The sequence below is a fragment of the Hypanus sabinus genome, chromosome 9, assembly GCF_030144855.1.
Source record: "Hypanus sabinus isolate sHypSab1 chromosome 9, sHypSab1.hap1, whole genome shotgun sequence".
NCBI classification, from domain to species: Eukaryota; Metazoa; Chordata; class Chondrichthyes; order Myliobatiformes; family Dasyatidae; genus Hypanus; species Hypanus sabinus.
This window is the reverse complement of record NC_082714.1, coordinates 77,031,671-77,055,855: the sequence shown is the minus strand read 5'-3', so window position 1 is coordinate 77,055,855 and position 24,185 is coordinate 77,031,671. Positions and strand designations below refer to the sequence as shown.

Genomic DNA, 24,185 nt, shown 5'->3' with positions numbered 1-24,185 from the left:
CTTTCAAGAAGGAGCTGGATAGATATCTGATGGATAGGGGAATCAAGGGATATGGGGACAAGGCAGGGACTGGGTATTGATAGTGAATGATCAGCCATGATCTCAGAATGGCAGTGCAGACTCGAGGGGCCGAATGGTCTACTTCTGCACCTATTGTCTATTGTCTATAACTAAATGTGGTATAGTTGATGCTTGGTGTTTTCTTCAACTGACAGCGAATATTCTTTTTTCTCTCATGTCCTTCATTCTTATACCAAGATTGATTATTTTTTTATTGACAGTCGAATGATTCCATTGATTTGATCGATCGAATATAAAGAGATTGCTATTTCTGACCACTTTCCTGTACTTCTATCTCTAAATCTTCCTGGTCCTATCTCTATGAGATTTTGGTGATTTAACTCTGTTATCCGATGATGACTTTTTAAAATTTATGAATAATCAAATTACTCTTCTTTTTTGAAGAAAATACGTCAGAAGAGACGTCTTGTCTTATTATATGGGATACTTTTAAAGCATATATCCGGGGTCAAATTATTTCTTATATTGCAAACATCATTAAAAAAGCTAACAAAGAGAGAAATGAACTAGCTAATCAATTAAAACAACTGGATCATAAATATGCATCCGTACCTGATCCTGAAATATATGAGACGTATTGAAACCAAAACTAAATATGATCTCCTTTTAACCTGTCCAATTGAAAGCCAGCTTTTAAAAGATAGAAGTCAGCTTTATATTCACAGAGATAAAACTGGTAAGCTACTGGCTAATCAATTGAAGCCACTTATAGCTAAGCAGCAAATTAAAGAAATATGTAAAATGAATGGGGATATGACGACTGACCACTTTGAAATTAATGACACTTTTAGGGAATTTTATACCAAATTGTATAGCTCTGACTTTGTTAATGGTAATATTGCAATGAATAATTTTTTAGATCAATTAAATATTCCTAATATTTCAATAGATGACCGTAGGCAATTGGATCAACACATTTCCCAGGAGGAAATTGCTCGGCTATTCGAGAATTGCATTCTGGGAAATCCCCAGGACCTGATTGATTCTCTGGAGAGTTTTTCCTCCTTGCTTATACCACACTGATGTTCTACCCTTACAGATTCCTTCAAGATTACCACAGTCTTTTTACGAAGCCTCCATTTCGCTTACTCTCAGAAGGAATAAGAATCCTACTGAATGTTCTTCGTATAGACCTATCTCTTTACTCAATTTTGCTACTAAAATTTTATCTAATGTGTTGGCTCGCAGACTTTAAAATATTATATCTTCTATAGTTTCATATGATCAGACAAGATCCATTAAAAATTGATATTCCCATTTTAACATACGGCGTTTGTTAAATGTTATGCATTCTCCATCTAAGGAAATATCGGAATGTGTGATATCTTTGGATGCGGAGGCGGCCTTTGACGGAGTTGGATAGAATTATCTTTTTACATCCTTAGAAAAATTTAATTTTGGACCTGATTTTATTCATTGGATTAAATTACTTTATTTATTTCCTTCTGCTTGGGTTCTTACTAATTTTCAGAATTCTAAAACTTTTAAACTCCAACGTGGAACTAGACAAGGTTGTCCTTTGAGCCCTCTGCTTTTTATTTGCCATTAGAACCCTTAGCAATTGCTTCTCGAGAGTCTAAAGAGATTTCTGGTATTTTAAGGAGAGGTACATAAAGTGTTGCTCTATGCTGATGACTTATTGCTTTTTATCTAATGTTACAACTCCTTTACCATATGTGTTCCATTTACTGACTAATTTTAGTCTGTTCTCAGGATATAAATTAAATTTACATAAGAGTGAACTGTTTCCTTTAAACAATTTAATACCACCTTTTAAAATTTTAAGAAAACAATTTACGTATTTAGGAGTAACAATCACAATGAATTGTAAAGATTTATTTAAGGAAAAAATTTTAACTTTATTGAATTATGTTAAAAACACTAATTGGTTGCCTCTCTATCACTGATTGGCCGAATTAATTCTATTAAAACAAATATCTTACTTAAATTTATATACCTTTTTCAAGCTGTGCCTGTGTTTATTCCTAAATCTTTTTTTGACTCTTAGGATTCAATTCTCTTTTATGGAAGAATAAAAAACCTCGAATAAATATATTTCACCTTCAAAAAACCAAACAAAATGGAGGCTTTGCCTTACCCAATTTTAGATTATATTATTGGGCAGTTAATATACGAAATATTACATTCTGGATATTACATTAACCATGGGAATTGCCCTATATGGGTTTCTTTGGAAGTCAATTCTGTTATGAAATTTTCCATTACTTCCTTACTTGGATCCTCGCTTCCTCTATCTTTAAATAAACTAACTGACAATGTGGTGGTCAAACATACTTTGAAGATTTGGTTACAGTTTAGAAAACATTTTGGTTTATTGAGATTCTCCCACTCGAGTCCCATCCTTTCTAATTGCTTTTTTAAACCATCTTTAATGGACCTATCTTTTAAAGAATGGGATAGATTGGGTATTGAACATTTTCAGGATTTGTTTGATGGAGGGAATTTTTCTTCTTTTGTGCAACTTTCAACAAAATTTAACCTTTCCAATACTCACTTTTTTCAATATTTACAGATTAGAGATTTTTTAGGATCCCAATTACATACATTTCCTACAAGCCCAGATAAGAATAGGTACAACTTTTAATCTGAAACCTTTTGACAACGGTTTAATATCTCTCATTTACGGTCTGCTGATGGGACTGAAAAGGCCTCTTTAGATAAAATTAAAGGAGACTGGGAAAAGGATTTGCAGATTCTCATATCTGAAGAGAACTGGAAGACTATTTTAAAATTGATTAATTCATCATTATGTGCTCGTCATTCTTTATTACAATTCAAAGTGGTACATAGAGTTCATATGTCTAAAGGCAAGCTCTCTCATTTCTATGCAGATATTTCCCCTTACTGTGATAGATGTACTAATGGAGTGGTCACACTAATTCATACGTTTTGGACATGTGCGAGCCTTTAAAAATTTTGGAAAGATGTATTTCAAACTTTTTCTGTACTCTTCAATGTTAGTTTTAAGCCCAATCCCTTGACTGCCATGTTTGCTATTGTTGAGGATAGTATTACAAAACTGAAGCCATCTAGTTTGCAGGTATTGTCCAGGCTTGCACCCTGGAAACTTTCCAAGGCGTAAATCCGTGGTCTATCGAGACTAACGGAGGCCTACTACTACTATTGGCCTTTATGTCTCTTATGGCCAGGAGGGCGATCTTGCTGAAGTGGAAGGAGGCTGCCTCGCCCACTCATGTTCAATGACTATCTGAAGTTACGTTGCGCCTTGATCTAGAGAAGATTCATTGTTCGACTTCTGATTCTAAACATGATTTCCTAAAGTTATGGGGACCCTTTCTGAGTATTTTCATAATCTTTGAACTGTTATTAAAGTATGGTTCTGAGCCATTATTATTATATTATATGGTAAGGTTTTTTTTCTTTTATTTTTCACCAACCAGCTCATTTGGTAGTGGGGGTAGGTATTTTAAAAAATAAAATACAATCACTCTACTTTATTTCATAATTCAATCTTTTTTCTACATGATTGATTTGGAATATGGGATACTGTGATCATATTACTGTGATTTAAATGTAATGTAATTCGTACTTGTATCCTTATGAATTTTGTATTTATACTCATGCAATTTATATATTAAAAATATTTAAAGAGAAATTATCACCAAAGCCTCAACTATAACCCCTGCCATTTCTTTCAGTACCCTGGGATGCATTCTGTCAGGACCAGGGGACTTATCTATCTTCAGGCCCACAAGTTTGCTCAGCACTACCTCTTTAGTGATAGCCATTATATTGAGGTCCTCACCTCCCAGTGCATCCGTAGCATCTATCTTTGGCATGTTTGACATGTCCTCCACTTTGAAGGCCAACACAAAACAGTCACTCAAAGCCTTGGCCATTTCCTCATTACCCAATATCAATTCCCCCTTCTCATCCTCCAAGGGACCTACGTTCACTTTTGCCACCCTTTTTCACTTTATATAATTATAAAAACTTTTATTATCCATTTTTATATTTCCTGTTAGTTTAGTTTCATAATCTACCTTCCCTTTCTTTATTGTTCGCTTAGTCCTTCTTTGTTGCTTTTTAAAGTTTTCCCAATCTTTCAGTTTCCCACTACTCTTGGAGACTTTGTGTGCATGAGCTTTTAGTTTGATGCCTTCCTTTATTTCCTTAGTTATCCATGGATGGCTCTCCCACCCTTATTGCTCTTGCTTTTAACTGGAATATACTTTTGTTGAGCACTGTGAAAAATCTCTTTGAAAGTCTTCCAATGTTCCTCAACTGTTCCACCATATCACCTGTGTTCCCAATCTACCCTATCCAACTTCTCCTTCATCTCATGGTAATCTCCATTGTTTAGAAATAATACACTGATTTTAGATTGAACTATTACACATCAACTTGCATGAGAAACTCAATCATACTGTGATCACTCTTTCCAAGAGGATTCCTAACTACAAGTTCACTAATTTTACCTGTCTCATTGCACAGGACCAGATCTGTGATAGCATATTTCCTTGTAGGTTCAGTAACACGCTGTTCAAAAAAGCCATCATGGATGTATTCTACAAAGACCTCAAGACTACCTCGACCAAATTGATTTACTCAATCTATGTGCAAGTTAAAGATCCCTCATGATATCTGCTGTTCCATTCTTACATGCCTCAGATATTCCTGTTTATTGCCTGTGCCACTGTAATGCTATTATTTGGTGGCCTAAAGACAACTCTCACGTGATTTTTTTCCCTTTACTATTCCTAATCTCTACCCACGATTTAAACATTCTGCTCCTTAGACCTTATATTGGCTCTATTGCCCTGATCGCATCCTTAATTAAGAGCACTACCTGACCGCCCTATCCCCTGTATTACCTGATATCCTAATCCTCTCCACCCTGCAACTATATCTCTGTAATGGCCACTAAACCATTCCCCTTTATACTGATTTATGCCACAAGTTCACTGACCTTGTTACGAATACTACAGGCATGCATTAAAGTGCCCTTACACTCATGGTCCCTTTAAAATCTAGTAACCTTTGACTTTTCGGCACTCCACCCTTTTCTCATTTTTAACTTTTGTTTTCTCTTTATCCACAATTTTCTTTTACTGTATCCGTACTTCTCCAATCTGTTGATCCCACCCTCTATTATTTAGTTTAAAGGCCTAGTTATGCGATTCACTAGGACCCAGGTCCCATCACAGTTCAGGTGAAGCCCATCCCATTGGTACAAGTCCCTCCTTCCCCAATACTGGTGCCAATTTCCCATGAATTCAAACCCACTTCTTCCATACCAATCCTTGAACCACGCATTTAACGCTCTAATCTTCTTAACTCTCTGCTAACTTGCATATGGCTCAGGTAGTAATCCAGAGATTACCTTTTTGGTTCTGCCTTTTAATTTAGTCCCTAGCTCCTCAAATTCCCTCAGCAGAATCTCTTTTATCATTCTACCTACATTGTTGATTCCCACATGGACCAGGACAACTGGGTCTTCACCCCCAACCCAGCAAACTCCTCTGCTGGTCAGAAAAAAATGTCCTGAACACAGGTGGACCTGTGTCAGGTGTGTGTGTGTGTGTGGGGGGGGGGGGTGTGGAGGAGAGGTAGGGTGATAGGGAGGGTAGGAGAGGGGTCCAGGGGACAGAGGGGCTGGTGAGAAGGGGTAGAGCAGGTCAGGGAAGGAGAGAGAGGGAGAGAAAGAGATGGAGTAGGGGCAGAGTTAAAGGGAAACTGAACAGGAATCACCGAGTCCTACAACACAGAAACATGCTGGCCCTTCAGCCCACTATATCTATCCTGCCCATTGTACTGTAGCCTTCCCTGCTGTTATGACTCAAGCGCTCATCCAGTTAACTCTGAACTTTTGTCAGAGTCTCTGCCTTCACTAGCGCTTCCGGCAGTGTTCCTGATTCTGACCCTCTTTTGCTAGGGGAAGAACTCATTGGATCCCCTCTAAATCAACCTATGTCCATGATCATTTTGTGTTTCGATGCTCAGGTACTGTCAATAACAGTCTCAGAGGAGGTGGGTGGGGGTCTACCATTGACCCACATATGCCATACCCTGCCCTGTCCCTATTTGACTTTGCCTTTGCACTTAAATCTGACTAGTCAGCGACGTTGCCTAACTTTCCAACTGATCCATATCCTGCCTTAGCCCTAGAGAATCATCCTCGCAAATCCAAACTTACTGATTACATCCCCTGCATTGCCATCAAAGGACTCAGCACCGATCCTAGTGGCACATCGCTGGTCACAGACCTCAAATCAGAAACATCTCTCCATTATAACCAATCTGCTTTGCCAGTTTGCCCTAGATCCTACGAGTTCTAACCTGGAGCTTGTCCTCGTCAAAATTCATGTGGGCACTGTTTGCATGGAGCAAGGAGGAGACCCGATCAGCAGGATTAAACATTTTACTCAGTCATGCGATTAACGGTATACGATGGATAATTTACCGTGCACGACCCTGAGAAGTAGCGCACACTCACTTGAAAGCCCAAAAGAAGTGCACGCACATAGGAGGACCAAATTGATTCACCGCACAATCGACCCACTCCATGTGCATTCACTACCTTCTTGCAATCGATTGGACAGGCACCATCGACTACACTCCCCTTATCAATGCATTTAGTTACCTGCTCAAACTCAAACAGTAAGTTTGAGAGACAGAGTTCCACCACCAGCATTGCTATTGCTGATCAATCCCTGGCCTTTCAATTGAAGATAAATGCTATCCCTTAGAATTTTTATCCAATTTTCCCTACCAAGAGATTTCAAAAGACTGAGATCAAATGGTTTAAGATACAGAATTTGAAAACATCAAAAAGCTATACAGCACCAAAGAAGGCCCTTCAACCCAACTTGTTCATACTAAGTCGAGCTGGTATCATTTGGCTGCGTTTCCCTCTAAACCGCATGTGAGGTGACGAGATAGATTGGCTCATTGAGCAGTGTCACAAAAATCTCATATACAACATCAGCAAGTTGAAGAAACTGATTATGGACCAGAACGGGGAAAGGGAAGTCGAGAGTCATTGAGTGGTCAGTGGTGAAAAGGGTGAGTTTCAAGTTCCTGGATGACAACATCTTGCAGAATCCAAACTTGACCCAACACATCACACAATCACTTAATTAGGAGTTTGAGATTTGAAATGTTATCAAAGACTTACAAAGGAAAGCATTCTGACTGGTTACATCACCATCTCATATGGAAGCTCCACTGCACAGGGCCGCAAGAGGGTTGTAGATTCAGCCAGCTATGCAACATTAATGACATCTTCACAAGGCCCTGGCTGAAGAAGGTGGCATCCATCAATAAAGACGCTCACCATCCCAGACATGCCTTCTTTTTGCTCAACGATTCAGCAACAGCTTCTTCCCCTTTGCCATCAGATTTAGAACAGTCCATGAATACTACCTTGTTATTCCTGATTTTTGCACCATTTTGTAATTTAAAATAAAGTATTTGCACTGCACTGCTGCTACAAAAACAACAAATTTCAGTCAGTGATAAAGCTGGTTCTGACCCGCTGAGATCAGATGCTGTCTGACACTGTATTTCTCCAGCAATTGTTTTCACTCCAGGTTCCAGCATGTTGTCTTTCGTGTCTCCTCAAAGCTTTCAACCTGTACAAATGCCGTAATTGCACCCACCTCAACTACTTCTTATTCCATATACACACCACCCTCTGCATGGAAAATAAAGTTCCCATTTAAATATTTCCCTACGTCCTCTAGTTTTGTACCCCTTTAGCTGGGGGAAAAGACTTTGGCTATCCACTTTATCTATGCCCTCATGATTTTCTGTGCAAGGTCACCCTCAGCCTTCTCTGTTTTGGGGAGAAAAGTCCCAGTCCCATCTATCCTTATAACCCAAGCCCTCCAGTCCTGGTAACATCCTTGTGAACCTTTTCCGCAGCTACTCTAGTCTAGTATATCCTTGCTATAGCAGGGTGACTGGAACCATACGCAGTTCTCCAAACATTAAAATGGACTTTGTTTATTACATTCTTTCTTGTAAAAATTAGGTATACTTTATTTTTCTTGTGAATGTTGCTTATATGATGCATGTGGACAATGACTTAGATCGAAAAGGTCAGGGTGTCGGGACCGGAGGTGAGGGATGGGCTAGTTTTGCTCCCTGCTCCGCTGTGCGCTGAACTAAGGGTCTGTGGACAGGACTGTCTTTGTGGACTTCAGTTCAGAATGCTATTTGCTTGTGTGCATTGTTTGCTGATTTGTTTTTTTCTCTCTGCACATTGGGTATTTGATGGTGATTTTTATAAATAGATTCTTTTGGGTTTCTTTGTTTTGTGGCTGCCTGTTTGGAGACAAATCTCAAGGTTGAAAATTTGGACTTTTGTTCTAGAGGAACCTTGTACAGATGTGTCCATTGAAATTGAACTATTTGCCTATGATTTTGATTGCACCTGCGTGTGTGACATAAAACTCAACTTTGCAGTGTGGGCTTGGCAGTGTCTTGTACAGCTGTAACACAACCTCCCAGGATTCTTGTACTCAGTGCCTATTGATGATATCTGAGGGACACAGAGGACAGGAGCTGGAGATCACTTGGACTAGCAGCTCAGCAATAACAGGCGAGAAGGAGCCGGCTCAGACGTAATGACCTGATAGTTTATTACCACATACACCGTCTCACTGAGGAGGTTCACCTGGTTCCTTATTAAACACAACCTGTAAGTAATAAATATTACAAAGGTTTTTTGAAAAACTTGCTTATTTTGTCAGTCATTGGATGACTAAGTCTTGGCAGTTTCTTTTTTCCCCCCCATTGGTATATAACATCTGTGATACAGCATCGAGTACACAAATTCAGCACAATACAAAATAATAAACAAGCTGAGCAAACATCAATCTACTGTTTGTTTTTCTTTAAAAAATAGAACAAAAAGAAAAACTAAATTAAAAATTTAAAAATGAGAGAGAGTAGAGGAAGGACTGACCCCATTGTTAGGAGAAAGGGAGAGATGGTTAACGCCCAGTTAAACTGTAAACACGCAACACAAACCACTGGGAACGCTGTCCGCTGTATCCCGGGTATAGACCGTACAGCCAGCGGGCGCACTTCACTTAAACATGGCTTCAGTTGCTGAAATCAAGAGGCAGAAGGGGACTAGAGAGGGGGACAGTTAGTCTTGTAGGACCAACACTAGTGTGTGTGGGGCAATAGGGCCTTTGTATCTCACTCCTGCCTTCCTGGAGTGCAGTCGGCACCCACAGTGGATTCTGCCCCAGTGCCGGAAAGTATTCGCTGGGCATTGACGGGGGTGGGAGCTTCACCCACAGGCCACTCTGGCCCTTGGTAGGACAGAATTGCTCAAGTCCGAGCCACGGAAGGGTGCACTGTGTCAGGTGGTGAATGCAGCCCACTGACATCCACCAGACCCCTCCCTGTCCCACCACTAAACCATGCTGCTGCTCTGGGAGAGAGCTACGACCCGAATCCAGCTGGAAATGGAAGAAGGTGGGTACATGGTGGGAGGAGTGGGTGTAAGGAGAGCTGCTGCCTACACTGGAGTGTCTGGGCAGAGCTCCCAGACTGAAGACCAGTGCTGAACTATCCTCCCCCAGGGGTCCCTATCAACCCCCACCCTGCTATCAACCCTGCTCTCATGCCCAATAGTTCTGTGGGATCTTTAACGTCCGCCCGAGGAAGTGGGGGAGTCTTTTTTTGGGGAGGTGGGTGAAAGGGGGTGGGGGAGGCAGACGGGGCCTTGGTTTAACGTCTGGTCCGGAAGACGGTGCCTCCGACAATGGGGCGGGGTTCTCAAAAACTGACTGAACCCCCCATCCTCCCAGGGGCAAGGGGGAAGGTGGAGACACCCAACGTTCTGGTGTGCCCCAGACACCACAATCTTGTCGGAGGCTCGCTGGCAGTCTCTTGGAGAGTAACTTGACTTATTGTTTCCCAATATACAATAAACCCCAACCCACCCACCAGAACACATAATGTAGGGAGAGCGGCTCGCACACTCGCTGAAGCCAGGGATGAACAGTGACATAGCGCCCGAGGCCGAGGGTATGGGGAGGGGCGATTAGCCCTTTGCCATTATCTGTTCCTACCCATCAGCGCCAGGGAGCGGGGGAAATAGGAGGGAGGGAGGTGAATGGGAAAGAGGGAGGGGAGAGGGTATTTGGGGAACCCGGCGCTGCTAGCCAGGAGACAAAGTGAATAGTGGCCTCTCACAGAGATGCTCATGTCTACACACAATGGCAAGGAGTTGCGGTGATGGATGGAATGGAGTGGGGTGGGGAGCACTGATACGAAAGTACGACTGACCACTGTTGTCTCAAGCTTGATCTCAATGCCCCTCCCTGGAGGCTCTCATTGTGTTTGAGAGAGAGGCACCAGAGTGCAGCAGTCGGAATCTGAGTAGAGAGATTGTGTGGGGGTGGGGGGAGGTGAAACCTTTGCAAGAGACGGCCAGGATCAAGAGGAACTATTAAAGGGGAGCAGAACCAATTAGAAAATTTCAAAGAGCTAGCATGTGTTCAATGGGTTGAACAGCCTCCCAACTGCATTATACAATATAGCGGTTTGTACAGTATAGGACAACTTCTAATCAAAACTGTCCCCTTCTGTTCATCTCACTCCACAGAGTGCAGAGGCCTAACCCAGTGACACTGATTGGTGGGTGGAGGGGCTGCTTCCCACAAACATTACAGCTGGTCTGGGGTTCAGCCTTATGTGGGAAGGATGCTGGATCTGAAGTTCACAGATGACTCCTGAAGGATTCAGAAGCTCTGATTTTAGTTGGGCAAAGTTGCTGTGGCCACATGCTGCGAAGTGTGGGGCATCAAAATCGTTTGAGAGTACAATGCCGCATGTTTCTGTTAAACCAGCCAGAAGGGACCACACGGTAGAGTTTATTCTGTCAGGCTGGAATATGGAAACCCAAATGATTCACAGCTCAACATCACCCTCTCTGGCTAGAAATGGAGTGGCAGCAATCATTAAGTGAGTAAGATTAATACTCTCTCAGCCTCCTGGCCTCAATACTTATCTCCTCGGCAACCCCCCCCCCCCACCACACCCAACCGCCCACTGCTCATGTCCTACAAGGTTTGGGGAACTTTCCCTCATCAAGGGGGTGAGAAGGTAAAGGGAGGCACAAAGGCGCAGCAGGTAGAGCTGCAGCCTCATGGATCCAGGGACCCTGATCACTAGTCACTCTTGGGTTTACCAGCTCCCATTCCAATACCCGCCCCCCCCCCCCACACTGAACACAGCCCTCCGGATGACCCCTCTTCCCTGAGGTCAGAGAACTTCCCATTGTGGATATAGGTAAAACCAGAGGACTTGGATCTAGGATACGGGGGTGGGGGGGTGGTGGGAGAGATTTGGAGAGGATCAGCGAGTGGGAGGGGGTGGTGAGCAGTCAGAGAGAGTCAATGAAAGTGTCTAGATGAACATTTCTATTGCCTGGGGAAGCCTATGGGCCAAATACTGGGAGATAGGACAGTGCACACTGGCAGGTGGCAATCCAAGTGGCCACTTCCTATGCTATATGAGTGTGATTCTCAACAGATTCTGCAGATGCTGGAGGAACTCCGCAGGTCAGGTAGTACCTATGGAGGGGAATAAATAGCCAACATTTTGGGCTGAGACCCTTCATCAGGAAGTGGAAGCAGAAGCTGGAATAAGAAAGTAGGGTCAGGCTTTTGCTCCCTTCCTTTCCAGTCCTGAAGAAGACTCGAATTTTAATGTCGACTGTTTAATCCTCTGCACAGATGCAGCCTGACCAGCTGAGTTCCTCCTGCATTTTGTGTGTATAGGGCTGTGCTTCTAGGTCTCTCTAAATCCTCAGATGCTGTTGGAGGGGCCACTGACATCTGGAGGCCTTTGCACAATATACACTAAATGAGCGTTGAGGCAGGGATTCGGAAAGATCCCACTTCCCATCGGGGAAGGTGCTCCCAGTGGGCTGGAGAAAGGGGGAGAGGGAAGGCTGAGGCATTATCTGGAAATGAAAGGGCTCTATACACATGGTATGAGGTTGGAGCATGCCTGGACACTGCTGAACTTCTGACAACACTCATGTCACTGCTCCTGGGTGTGTGCATAACCCTCTCTCTCACTGCAGGATGGCCCTGCGGAGGACACCTAATATCATTGCTGTTCCCCTTGCTGGACAGCTGCCACATGAATCTCTCCCAACAGGTGGGAAGTGGGGAGAGTGACTGGTGAGCAGGGGTCAGGGGTGAACTGGTGCTTGTGGGACTAGGTTAAAATCTCTCTCTCTTCCCCCCCAACCACCACCTATTTCCCCAAACTCCCATCTGAGCCAGAGATTAGGGGTGCACGAGATAGGGAAGCATGGGAGGGAAGAGAGGGGCACAGGAGGCTGGGTTTAGGAGGAAGATGGGCGCAGGAGGCTGGTGGGGGGGGGGGGGGGATACAAACACACACCTCTGGAGCGCGGCCCTTGCCTTGTGGCCTGTGCGAGTGGGGGCGTGCGTAGAGGGGCGGCCCCACATCCCTACAACGACGTTAGCATTAGACACATAGTACAATAATATCGGGGAGGAGGTGGGACAGCTCCCGTAAGCATTGGGTTAAGTACGAGGCACCAGGACAGGCACTGCATGCGGCGGCAGCCCCTCACTTCGGTGTGCTGACGGACTGTGGGATGGGCCTGGGTGGGATCATATCCAGCAGGTACTCGCGCTGACGGTCCGCCAGACTTGACCCCTTCTGACTCCCGACACCGGCGTTCAGGTACGACATGTTGACCCCTGCAGAGGGAGAACAGGAGACAGAGGGTGAGAGGCAGCTCCCTCTCCTGACACACAAGGGCCTGTCTGCCAGCCAAATCCACCCCCAGTGTGGCAGGTGTTGTGTCTGGTGCTGCCCCCCGCTGGATCACATGCCCAGAGGGACAGCCTTCACTGCCCAAGCTGACCAGGGAGCCGGGTGCCACTGGCTCAGCCGACCCAGAGAGATAGTTGCCACTGATTCCAGAGAGATAGATTCACTGGCTGAGACTGCCCAGGGAGATGGTCTCCATTGGCTCAAACCTACCAGAGGTGGTCAAAAACAACCAGGTAGATGGTCCCTGCCCACACATCCCCAGAGACAGAGTCCACTGGCGCACTGCACCAAAGGAAATGGAGCCCAATGAGCTAACCCTTCTACAATGGCTGATGGCCCCTACTAACCACATGCCCCCAGGAGCAGCAGGGAATGGTCTGGCTTTGCCTGATTCCATCATCACCCATGGGTGTTAGTGGGAACCCAGTAGACAATCCACAGATAAAAGATTCTGGGGTGGGGGAGGAAGGGCTGGGTGGTTGGAGTGTTGGCAGACTTAGAATCAACAATAATTTTCTGAGTCTACATGATGTAGGTCAGGACAGTGAAGCTCCATATGACAGTATCCCACCGGATCTGTGTGCGTGGGAGGGGGGTATTTATTCACATCGGTCACACACTGATTTTCTGCATTGCCCAGTGGGTGCCGGAGACTGTGAGTGGGAACATAAGACTCTCAGGGTATCCCCTCCCCACTCAGAAGCCTACCTGCCACACCCGTGTCAATACCATGAGAACATGACTGTCAGACTCCTGGTATTCCTGGATCCAGAATTCCCTCCTCCTTGTTAGGCGGAGGCACAGAAAACTCTCACACTGTATGTCCACTGAACATACATTACAGTACAGGCCCATGATATTGTGCTGACCTCTTAGTCTATTCTAACCCTTCCTTTCTACATAACCTTTCATTTTTCTTTCACCCATGTACCTATCCAAGAGATTATGAAGCAGCCCTAATGTACCTGCCTCTTCAACCACCCTTGGCAGGGGTTTCACTCTCTTGTGTATAAAGCTTACCTTTGACACTCCCTTATACTTTCCACCAAACACCTTAAAATGATGCCCCTTTGTATTAGCTATTCCCACTCTGCGGGAAAAAAGGTCTCCTATTATCTACTATTGTCTCAGCACACAGTGTCAATGGTTTATTCCCCTCCATTGATACTACCTCACCTACTGAGTTCCTCCACCACTTTGTGTGTGCTAAGAGGCTGGTTAGAAGTTCCATACACAATAACCAGCTCTGATGAACTATTGAAAGGATTCTACACCATGCAGGTGGGTGGGTTATTTGCAGCGAGTGCTGTGAAAACCCAGCTACACCTACCCCCCTGCTTGGTGAGGTTAGTTCTCAGAACACGCATGCACCGTTGTGCCAAGCTCCACTTACTGGCTGCTGGTCACACACCAGCATCCCATCCCCTCCCTACCAAGAATACCAGTTACCAGTGAACTGCAGGAGCATTCCATATTACCTGCGTACCCCACCTTCCCCGCACCAGGGCCAAGGGCAGCACCTCCCTCCCCTCCCTTCCCTTCACCCTCTACCATGACAGACCAAGATGCAGGGCTCAGGAACCAGAAAGCTTGCTGCAACTAAACCTTTACTACTGGTTGCATGAAAACTCAGAAGCGGTGAAACCTGTACAGATGGACGTCTTTATCAGTAAGCAGAGGCACTGATCGAGATAAAGTGCACAGAGACAGCTGTGACTGAGGATTATACCCAAACACGGTATGTTTACTGGTTTAAAGCAGGCAGTAGTACATCAGAAGTCCCGGGCACACCCACCCACCCCCCAACCTTTCAAACGAAAATTGGATGGAATGTATCAGGACCGCATTGAGACTTTGGGTCCAAGGAGTCCGTCCATCTACAGGTCTCACCGCCCAAGAGTGAGCTGAAGTCACGAGAAAGAAGCCGGAAGGAGATTTGTGCCTTTGGTTTGAACGGCAGTGTTGTGTCTACCTGAGTTTGTGAAGTACGGCCTTCGTCCTCGGCTCTGGGCTCCGCTCCGCACTGCATGCTTACCTGGCATGCCTAAGAGACCACTGGCCACGTGGAGCTGGGGGGCCTGGGCAAAGTTGGAGAGCACGCTACGGGCGGAGGAGTGGAGCCCTCGCTGGAGAGACGACTGCGACTGAGGCGGCTGCTGTAAGAGGAGAGATGTGCTGTTAGTCAATGGTGGGATGAGAAGCACAAGGGGAGCTGAGAAAGCCCAGAGCTTCAGTGCCAAGTGAGGACAGATACCAGCTCCCCTCCACTGACTAATGTGAGAGTGTATGATGGGATGATTGAGTGAGTTTTACCTTGTGTCTGACCCCAGGTGTGTGTGATGGGATGGTGTGGAGGGAACTTCATTCTGTCTGACACCAGGAGTGTGAGATGGGATGGTGCAGAGGGACCTTCAACCTGCATCTGTGTCTGACCCTGAGAGTGTGTGACGGGATGGTGTAGAGGGAGCTTCACTCTGTGTCTAACCCTGAGAGTGTGTGATGGGATGGTGTAGAGGGAGTTTCACTCTGTCTGACCGCAGGAATGTGTGATGGGATGGTGCAGAGGGACCCTCACTCTGTGTCTGACCCTGAGAGTGTGTGACGGGATGGTGTAGAGGGAGCTTCATTCTGTCTGACCGCAGGAATGTGTGATGGGATGGTGCAGAGGGACCCTCACTCTGTGTCTGACCCTGAGAGTGTGTGACGGGATGGTGTAGAGGGAGCTTCATTCTGTCTGACCGCAGGAATGTGTGATAGGATGGTGCAGAGGGACCCTCACTCTGTGTCTGACCCTGAGAGTGTGTGACGGGATGGTGTAGAGGGAGCTTCATTCTGCCTGACCGCAGGAATGTGTGATAGGATGGTGCAGAGGGAGTTTCACTCTGTGTCTGACCCCAGGAGTGTGTGATGGGCCGGTGTGGAGGGAGTTTCACTCTGTGTCTGACCCCGGGAGTGTGTGATGGGACGGTGTAGAGGGAGTTTCACTCTGTGTCAGACCCCGGGAGTGTGTGATGGGATGGTGTGGAGGGAGTTTCACTCTGTGTCTGACCCTGGGAGTGTATGTTGGGACGGTGTGGAGGGAGTTTCACTCTGTGTCTGACCCCGGGAGTGTGTGATGGGACGGTGTGGAGGGAGTTTCACTCTGTGTCTGACCCCGGGAGTGTGTGATGGGACGGTGTAGAGGGAGTTTCACTCTGTGTCTGACCCCAGGAGTGTGTGATGGGACAGTGTGGAGGGAGTTTCACTCTGTGTCTGACCCTGGGAGTGTGTGATGGGACGGTGTGGAGGGAGTTTCACTCTGTGTCTGACCCCAGGAGTGTGTGATGGGCCGGTGTGGAGGGAGTTTCACTCTGTGTCTGACCCCGGGAGTGTGTGATAGGACGGTGTGGAGGGAGTTTCACTCTGTGTCTGACCCCGGGAGTGTGTGATGGGACGGTGTGGAGGGAGTTTCACTCTGTGTCTGACCCCAGGAGTGTGTGATGGGACGGTGTGGAGGGAGTTTCACTCTGTGTCTGACCCCGGGAGTGTGTGATGGGACGGTGTAGAGGGAGTTTCACTCTGTGTCTGACCCCAGGAGTGTGTGATGGGACAGTGTGGAGGGAGTTTCACTCTGTGTCTGACCCTGGGAGTGTGTGATGGGACGGTGTGGAGGGAGTTTCACTCTGTGTCTGACCCCAGGAGTGTGTGATGGGCCGGTGTGGAGGGAGTTTCACTCTGTGTCTGACCCCGGGAGTGTGTGATGGGACGGTGTGGAGGGAGTTTCACTCTGTGTCTGACCCCGGGAGTGTGTGATGGGACGGTGTGGAGGGAGTTTCACTCTGTGTCTGACCCCAGGAGTGTGTGATGGGACGGTGTGGAGGGAGTTTCACTCTGTGTCTGACCCCGGGAGTGTGTGATGGGACGGTGTGGAGGGAGTTTCACTCTGTGTCTGACCCCGGGAGTGTGTGATGGGACGGTGTGGAGGGAGTTTCACTCTGTGTCTGACCCCAGGAGTGTGTGACGGGATGGTGTAGAGGGAGTTTCACTCTGTGTCTGATTCTGGGGGTGTAATGGAATGGTGTTGAGGAGGCCTCAGGATTTTATGAAATGGCAGAGCAGGCTCAAAGGACCCGATGGTGGACTTCTGCTCTTACTCCTTATACTCTTTTAACTGCTTTTAAAGCACCTCTGCTTTCCTGAATGCAACTGTAGCATTGCACTACAGTCTGGTGGTTTTACTGCTTCACAGGACGGGACTGCAGTGCCAACCTCTGCAGCGAGCAGCTACATCTCCTTAAAGCAGCAGCAGTTGTTTCTTGTTACAGTTTGAGGTGGTCTTCTAAGAGAGACAACCCATGGCTAGGGTGATAGAAAACTTACAGGCCCTTTGGCCCACAATGATGTGCTGAACATGTACTTACTTTAGAAATTACCTAGGGTTACCCATAGCCCTCCATTTTTCTAAGCTCCATTTACCTATCTAGGAGTCTATTAAAAGACCCTATCATATCCGCCTCCACCACCATCGCTGGCAGCTCATTCCACACACTCATCACTCTCTGCGTAAAAAACTTACCCAACATCTGCTCTGTACCTACTTCTACGCACTTTAAAATTATGCCCTCTCGTGCTAGTCATTTCAGCTCTGGGAAAAAGTCTCTGACTATCCACACGATCAATGCCTCTCAGTATTTTATACACCCCTATCAGGTCACCTCTTATCCTCCGTCACTCCAAGGAGAAAAAGCCAAGTTCACTCAACCTGTTCTCATAAGGCATGCTCCCCAATCCAGGCAACATCCTTGTAAATCTCCTCTGCACACTTTCTAAGTTTTCCATGTCTTTCCTGTAGTGAGGCGACCAGAACTGAGCACAGTACTGTGCTCAACTGGGGTCTGATCAAGGTCCTCCTATATAGCTGTAACATTATCTCTTGGCTCTTAAAACTCAATCCCATGGTTGATGAAGGCCAATGCCCCATATGCCTTCTTAACCCTCTGATCCTCCACACTGCCAAGAGTCTTACCATTAATACTATATTCTGCCATCATATTTGACCTACCAAAATGAATCACCTCACACTTATCAGGGTTGAACTCCATCTGCCACTTCTCAGCCCACTTTTACATCCTATTGATGTCCCAATGTAACCTCTGACAGCCCTCCACACTATCCACAACACCTCAACCTTTGTGTCATCAGCAAATTTACTAACCCATCCCTCCACTTCCTCATCCGTCGTTTATAAAAATCGCAAAGAGAAGGGGTCCCAAAACAGATCCCTGAGGCACACCACTGGTTACTGACCTCCATGCAGAATATGACCCATCTATGATCACTCCTTGCCTTCTGTGGGCAAACCAATTCTGGATCCATAAAGCAAGGTCCCCTTGGATCCCATGCCTCCTTACTTTCTCAATAAGCCTTTGTTGCAAGGATACCTTATCACCTTAGCTTATGCTTTGTTGAAATCCATATACACTACATCTACTGCTCTATTCTTATCAATGTGTTTAGTCAAAAATCTCAAAAAATTCAATCAGGTGATCTCCTGGATTTTGTACACCCGCTTAACAAAGGCCGGCCTTGGAGGGACACAGATAGAGGTTGTATAAATTTTTGGACAGGTGACACTTGGAGTACTCTTAATATTCTCACTTCACACGCATCCCCCAGCAGCCCTCTCACCTGGCTTTACCTGCTAGCTTGTACTCTCTGCTCCTCCCCCCCCACCCCCCCAACCTTCCTATTCTGGCTTCCTTCCCACTTGCTTTCCAGTTCTGATGGGCCTCTGGATGAAATGTTGACTGCTTTTTCCTCTCCATAGATGCTGCTTGACCTGCTGAGTTTTTCCAGCATTTTATGTGTCTTGCTTGGAATACTCTGAGCAATTCCAATCACCCAACTGTCAGTGAGCTGGAGAGGGGGTAGGAGAGATTTTCAATGCTTGAATTAGAAGTAGAATCTAGATAGACTGGAGCTGTAGACTGGAATGTAGGAGGCCGAGGAGTGATCTAATGGAAGTTTATAAAACAATGAGAGGTGCAGACAGAAAAGATAATCACAGTCTTTTTGAGGGCAGAGAAGTCTCAAATAAGAGGACAGAGGTTTAAGTTAAGAGGAGAATTAAAGGGAATAGGAGGAGCAAGTTTATGATGGAGAGGGTGATGGGTATGTGGTATGAGCTGCTAAAGGAATTGAAATTGGTTTATCATCGTATTGGTTCCCAACATCAACTGTTTATTCCTCTCCATAGATACTGCCTGACCTGCTGAATTCCTCCAGCGTTTTATATGTTCTGCTTTGAAATTGCTTTATTATTGCCACATATAATGAGATACAGATCAATGCACTGAGGTAGTACAAGGGAAAGCAATTACAGAATGCAGAATAAACAGTGACAACTACAGAGAAGGTGCAGTGCCAGTGAACAATAAGGTGCAAGATTATATTGAGGTAGACTATGAGGAGGTGGTAGAGCTGGGTACAATTACGTTTAAGATAACTGGACAGAGAAAAGCAGGCAAATAGGACTAGCATAATTGGCATGGATGAGTTGGGCTGAAGGGTTTATTTCCGTGCTGGATATATCTACAGCTCTATCTCCCCATACAGGTAATGGGCTCTGCAGTGTGATGCCCAAGCTTTATAGAGAAAGCTGGAAAGAGCACAAGGCACCTTGGGACTCAAACTCAAAAAACTGAGGGTGAAACCCGTGAATGCCCCATTGCCCCCAGTATCTCTGCCCAACCTGCTCAGCCACAGGGCAGGAGCCATCGAGGACTTGGGCTGGGACTGAACGTGGCTTTACCTGCCGGAGAGGGTGGTGCCTGATGACTGGCTCGGGCTTGTTCATTACTGCACCAGCCGACACAGAGGTGGGGGAAGCTGACACCACCGCTGCCTGCTGCTGTATCCGCTGTTCGATCTCCTGTAGGGTGAAAGAGAAAGCAGTGAACTGTTAGTTATCCGCATCCTCAGCCTGGGAGGCAAGATCACACAGCTAAACGGAGAGAGCATATGGGCAAGGGAAGTACAGAAGGATCTTGGTGTTCCTCTGCCAAAATTTAGGAGGCTGGTGCAACAAATGTTCAGCCAGGTCAAGGGCTCATTGGCCTTTATTACAAGAGATTCAAAGTTTAGAAATTGCAACATATTGTTCCAACTGTACAGAGTGCAAGTGAGGCCATGATCAGAGACAAGTCTATGGTAATGCACAAGAGGGTTTATACTACTCCACTGATGAGGTTGTGCAGGTTGGTTCACAAACCTGATAGGTGTAGGGAAGTTGCCTTTCCTGAAATCAATGGTGTGGGACAAAATGCTGGAAAAACTCAACAGGTCAGGCAGTATTAGGGGAGTATAGTAGGATAGCAGTTAGTGTAACACCATTACAGCACCGGTGACCCGGGTTCAATTCTGCTGCTGAAGGTAAACATATAGAACGTAGAATAGTACAGCACAGTACAGGCCCTTCGGCCCACAATGTTGTGCTGACCCTTAAACTCTGCCTCCCATATAACACCCACCTTAAATTCCTGCATATACCTGTCTAGAAGTCTCTTAAATTTCACTAGTGTATCTGCCTCCACCACTGACTCAGGCAGTGCATTCCATGCACCAACCACTCTGAGTAAAAAAACTCCAATAGCCCCCTTGAACTTCCCACGCCTTACCTTAAAGCCATGTCCTCTTGTATTGAGCAGTGGTGCCCTGGGAAAGAGGTGCTGGCTGTCCACTCTGTCTATTCCTCTTAATATCTTGTATACCTCTATCATGTCTCCTCTCATCCTCCTTCTCTCCAGAGAGTAAAACCCTAGCTCCCATAATCTCTGATCATAATGCATAACCAGGCAGCATCCTGGTAAATCTCCTCTGTACCCTTTCCAATGCTTTCACATCCTTCCTATAATGAGGCGACCAGAACTGGACACAGTACTCCAAGTGTGGCCTAACCAGAGTTTTATAGAGCTGCATAATTACCCTGCGATTCCTATCACTATCCCTCGACTTATGAAAGCTAACACCCCATAAGCTTTAACTACCCTATCTACCTGTGAGGCAACTTCCAGGGATCTGTGGACACGTACCCCCAGATCCCTCTGCTCCTCCACACTACCAAGTATCCTGCCATTTACTTTGTACCCTGCCTTGGAGTTTGTCCTTCCAAAGTGTACCACCTCACACTTCTTCAGGTTGAAGTCCATCTGCCACTTCTCAGTCCACTTCTGCATCTTATCAATGTCTCTCTGCAATCTTCGACAATCCTCAACACTATCCACAACACCACCAACCTTTGTGTCGTCTGCAAACTTGCCAACCCACCCCTCTATCCCCACACCCAGGTCGTTAATAAAAATCATGAAAAGTACAAGTCCTAGAACCGATCCTTGTGGGATACCACTAGTCACAACCCTCCAATCCGAATGTACTCCCTCCATCACGACCCTCTGCTCCTCTGCTTTCTGCAGGCAAGCCAATTCTGAATCCACCTGGCCAAACTTCCCTGGATCCCATGCCTTCTGACTTTCTGAATAAGCCTACCATGTGGAGCCTTGTCAAATGCCTTACTAAAATCCATGTAGATCACATCCACTGAACTACCCTCATCTATATGCCTGGTCACCTCCTCAAAGAATTCTATCAGGCTTGTTAGACACGATCTGCCCTTCACAAAGCCATGATGACTACCCCTGATAATACCATGATTCTGTAAATGCCCAGAGATCCAATCTCTAAGAATCTGTTCCAAAAGCTTTCTCACCACAGATGTAAAGCTCACTGGTCTATAATTACTTAGACAATCTCTACTACCTTTTTTGAACAAGAGTTTGTACATTCTCTCTGTGACTGTGTGGGTTTCCTCCCACATTCCAAAGATTTACAGGCTTAGTCAGTTAATTGGTTAAATAGCCATAATTAGGCACCAAGGACTTGTTGGGCTGGCACGGCTTGTTACTGTGTTGTATCTCTAAATAAAAATAACATTAAATTAAAAAATATATCTATATATATGTAGGGAAATGGGACAGTTAACATTTCAGGTCAAGACCCTTCATCAGCAATGGAAATAAAGAATGAGATAGGAAGAGGAGTGAGTGAAGCATAAATGGGGATGCGAGATGGATCCAGGTGCAAGGGAGATAATATGCAGGTAAAGGATTTGGGCGCTAATGATGCAAGAAGCTGCGAGGTGAAAGGTGGAAGTGGTAAAGGGCTGAAGAAAATGGAATATGATTGGAGAGGATAAAGGGAAGTGTGGTGCTTAAGATTTCTAGCATCTGCAATCTTTCTTGTGTCTCCCAGAGTACTGTGCACAGTTTTGGTCCCCTTATTAAAGAAACGATACTGCAACATTGGAGGCAATCCACAGAAAATTCTTGAGATGACAAGGTTGTCCTAACATGAGAGACTAAAGAAATTTGGTGCATATTCTTTGAACTTTAGAAGAATGAGGGGTGATGTTATTGAAACATTGTCAGATCCTAAGGGGGTTTGACAGTGTGGATGTTGAATTATTTCCACAACATTAGTCAGGATTAATTTATAACCTAGGTGTGAAAGAACCTCCTCTCACGGGAAATCCTGAATCTCTGGAATTTTCTGCCATTAAGGAGGGTCTCTGATCAGTGAGAGAATCAGAGAATATTGTCACTAATATAAGTTGTGAAATTTGTTGTTTAACGGCAGCAGTAACACAGTACTATATGTTACAATAAAACTGAATGTAATAAATATTGCAAAAGAGGATTAGCGAGGTAGTGTTCATGGGTTCATCAACTGTTCATAAATCTGACAGCAGAGGGAAAGAAGTGGTTTCTAAAATGTTGAGTGTGGGTCTTCAGGCTTCATTACCGCCTCCCTAATGGGAGTAATGAGAAGAGGGCATGTCTCGCAAGGCAAGGGTCCTTTGTGACGGATGCAGCCCTACTGAGGCACTGCCTTGGAAGATGTCCTCAGTGATGATGAGTCATTGAGGCAGCTCACCTGCTTTTCTGAGGCACCTGTATGATTGATGCCCTTTTGAAGTGATTATAGCAGTGTGAGAAAATAGACACAGTCCTCACAGATCTGCATATTAAGATTATGGAGACCCTGCACAGAAAGGAAGATGAAGCCTAGGCCAGATCAGCCATGATCACATTGAATGAGGGGGGAGAGGGAAGGCTCAAATGGTTGAGCGGCATACTCCTGTTTTTTCACATGATCAGTGGTCACTTTATTAGATACATCTCTTTAATGCAAGTATCCAATCGGCAAATCAATGCAGAAAAACATGCAGACTAGGTCAAGACGTTCATTCGTTGCTCAGAATGGGAAGAAATGTGATCGAAGTGACCGACAGTCTGGTGGTGCCAGACAGGGTGGTTTCAGTATCTCAGAAACTCTTCTCCTCAGATTTTCACACACAACACTTCCTAGAGTTTACACAGAATAGTGTGAAAAACAAAAACAAACATCCAGTGAGTGGCAGCTGTGTGGGGGAGAATTCTTGTTAATGAGAGAAGTCAGAATAGAATGGCCAGACTGGTTCAAGTTGACAGAAAGGTTTCAGTAACAAATAACCACACACTACAACAGTGGTGTGCAGAAGAACATCTCTCTGAATGTACTATACGTCAAACCTTGAAGTGGATGGGCTACAGCAGAAGACCACGAACATTTGCTCAATGGCCACTTTATTAGATACAGGAGGTACCAAGTAAAGTGGCCACTGATTGTACAGTGCAGAGTGTGACATAACCAGGGTACTTAAGACATGAGGTGTGTTCCCAAGCCAATGACAGGATGAACATCACAACATCAGAGTAGTTGATATTTTAGTGTTGAATTTCTAATTAAGTGAGGTTTTCAAAACAACAGAGAGGTAAATAAAACATGACATTGTTCAGTTAATGCATATGTTACTTGAGATCTTTAACTAAAATCTTGATAACTAAGCTCTTTAATAGTTTTGGTGGTTGTAGAACAGCAACCTCTTGCAGCTCCTTAAGGAGTAAAATATCCCAAACAGTTCCACTGACATTTCCTGATGTAGTCTGACAGAGCCAGTCAGTGCTCAGGGCAAAACAGTGATGTAGGAATTTAGAGGCAAAGGGATCTAGACAGGATTCCACAGGTGGGGACACAGGATGCTGAGCTCCCCAGAAGAGGATCCCCGGCTTTGGCCCCACTCAGGAATGAGAGCTCTGAGTGAGTCACAACAACAGGGCTTAGATTACAAGGCCAGATGTGGCCAGTGCCTTATCCTCTTCCTGTGATCGGGATGAAACCTGATATAACACTCAAAGAGCCTGAATGTG

General features: G+C 45.4%; 1 protein-coding gene and 1 long non-coding RNA gene across 10 annotated transcripts in view; one reads left to right on the top strand and one right to left on the bottom strand.

Moving 5' to 3' along the window:
• The window catches only part of LOC132399506 (uncharacterized), a 76,585-nt gene that overhangs the window by 30,154 nt on the left and 22,246 nt on the right, over window positions 1–24,185 (top strand). The window contains exon 3 of one of the 2 annotated variants that reach the window (XR_009514009.1): window positions 1,121–9,711. The exons of the other annotated variant lie outside the window; for it this stretch is intronic. This is a non-coding gene — a long non-coding RNA (uncharacterized LOC132399506). Of the gene's footprint in view, window positions 1–1,120; window positions 9,712–24,185 lie in introns of those variants that run through there. 2 annotated transcript variants of the gene reach the window in all.
• gatad2b (GATA zinc finger domain containing 2B) overlaps window positions 8,685–24,185 on the bottom strand; it is a 142,347-nt gene continuing 126,846 nt past the window's right edge. For 7 of the 8 annotated variants that reach the window (XM_059979948.1, XM_059979950.1, XM_059979951.1 and 4 more), the window contains 3 exons: window positions 19,694–19,813; window positions 14,876–15,059; window positions 8,685–12,827 (listed from right to left, as the gene is read on the bottom strand). In XM_059979948.1, the coding sequence (XP_059835931.1) occupies window positions 12,694–12,827; window positions 14,876–15,059; window positions 19,694–19,813 (438 nt within the window). In that variant the 3' untranslated portion in view covers window positions 8,685–12,693. The remainder of the gene's footprint in view (window positions 12,828–14,875; window positions 15,060–19,693; window positions 19,814–24,185) is intronic. The other variant, XM_059979946.1, reaches the window with a different exon arrangement.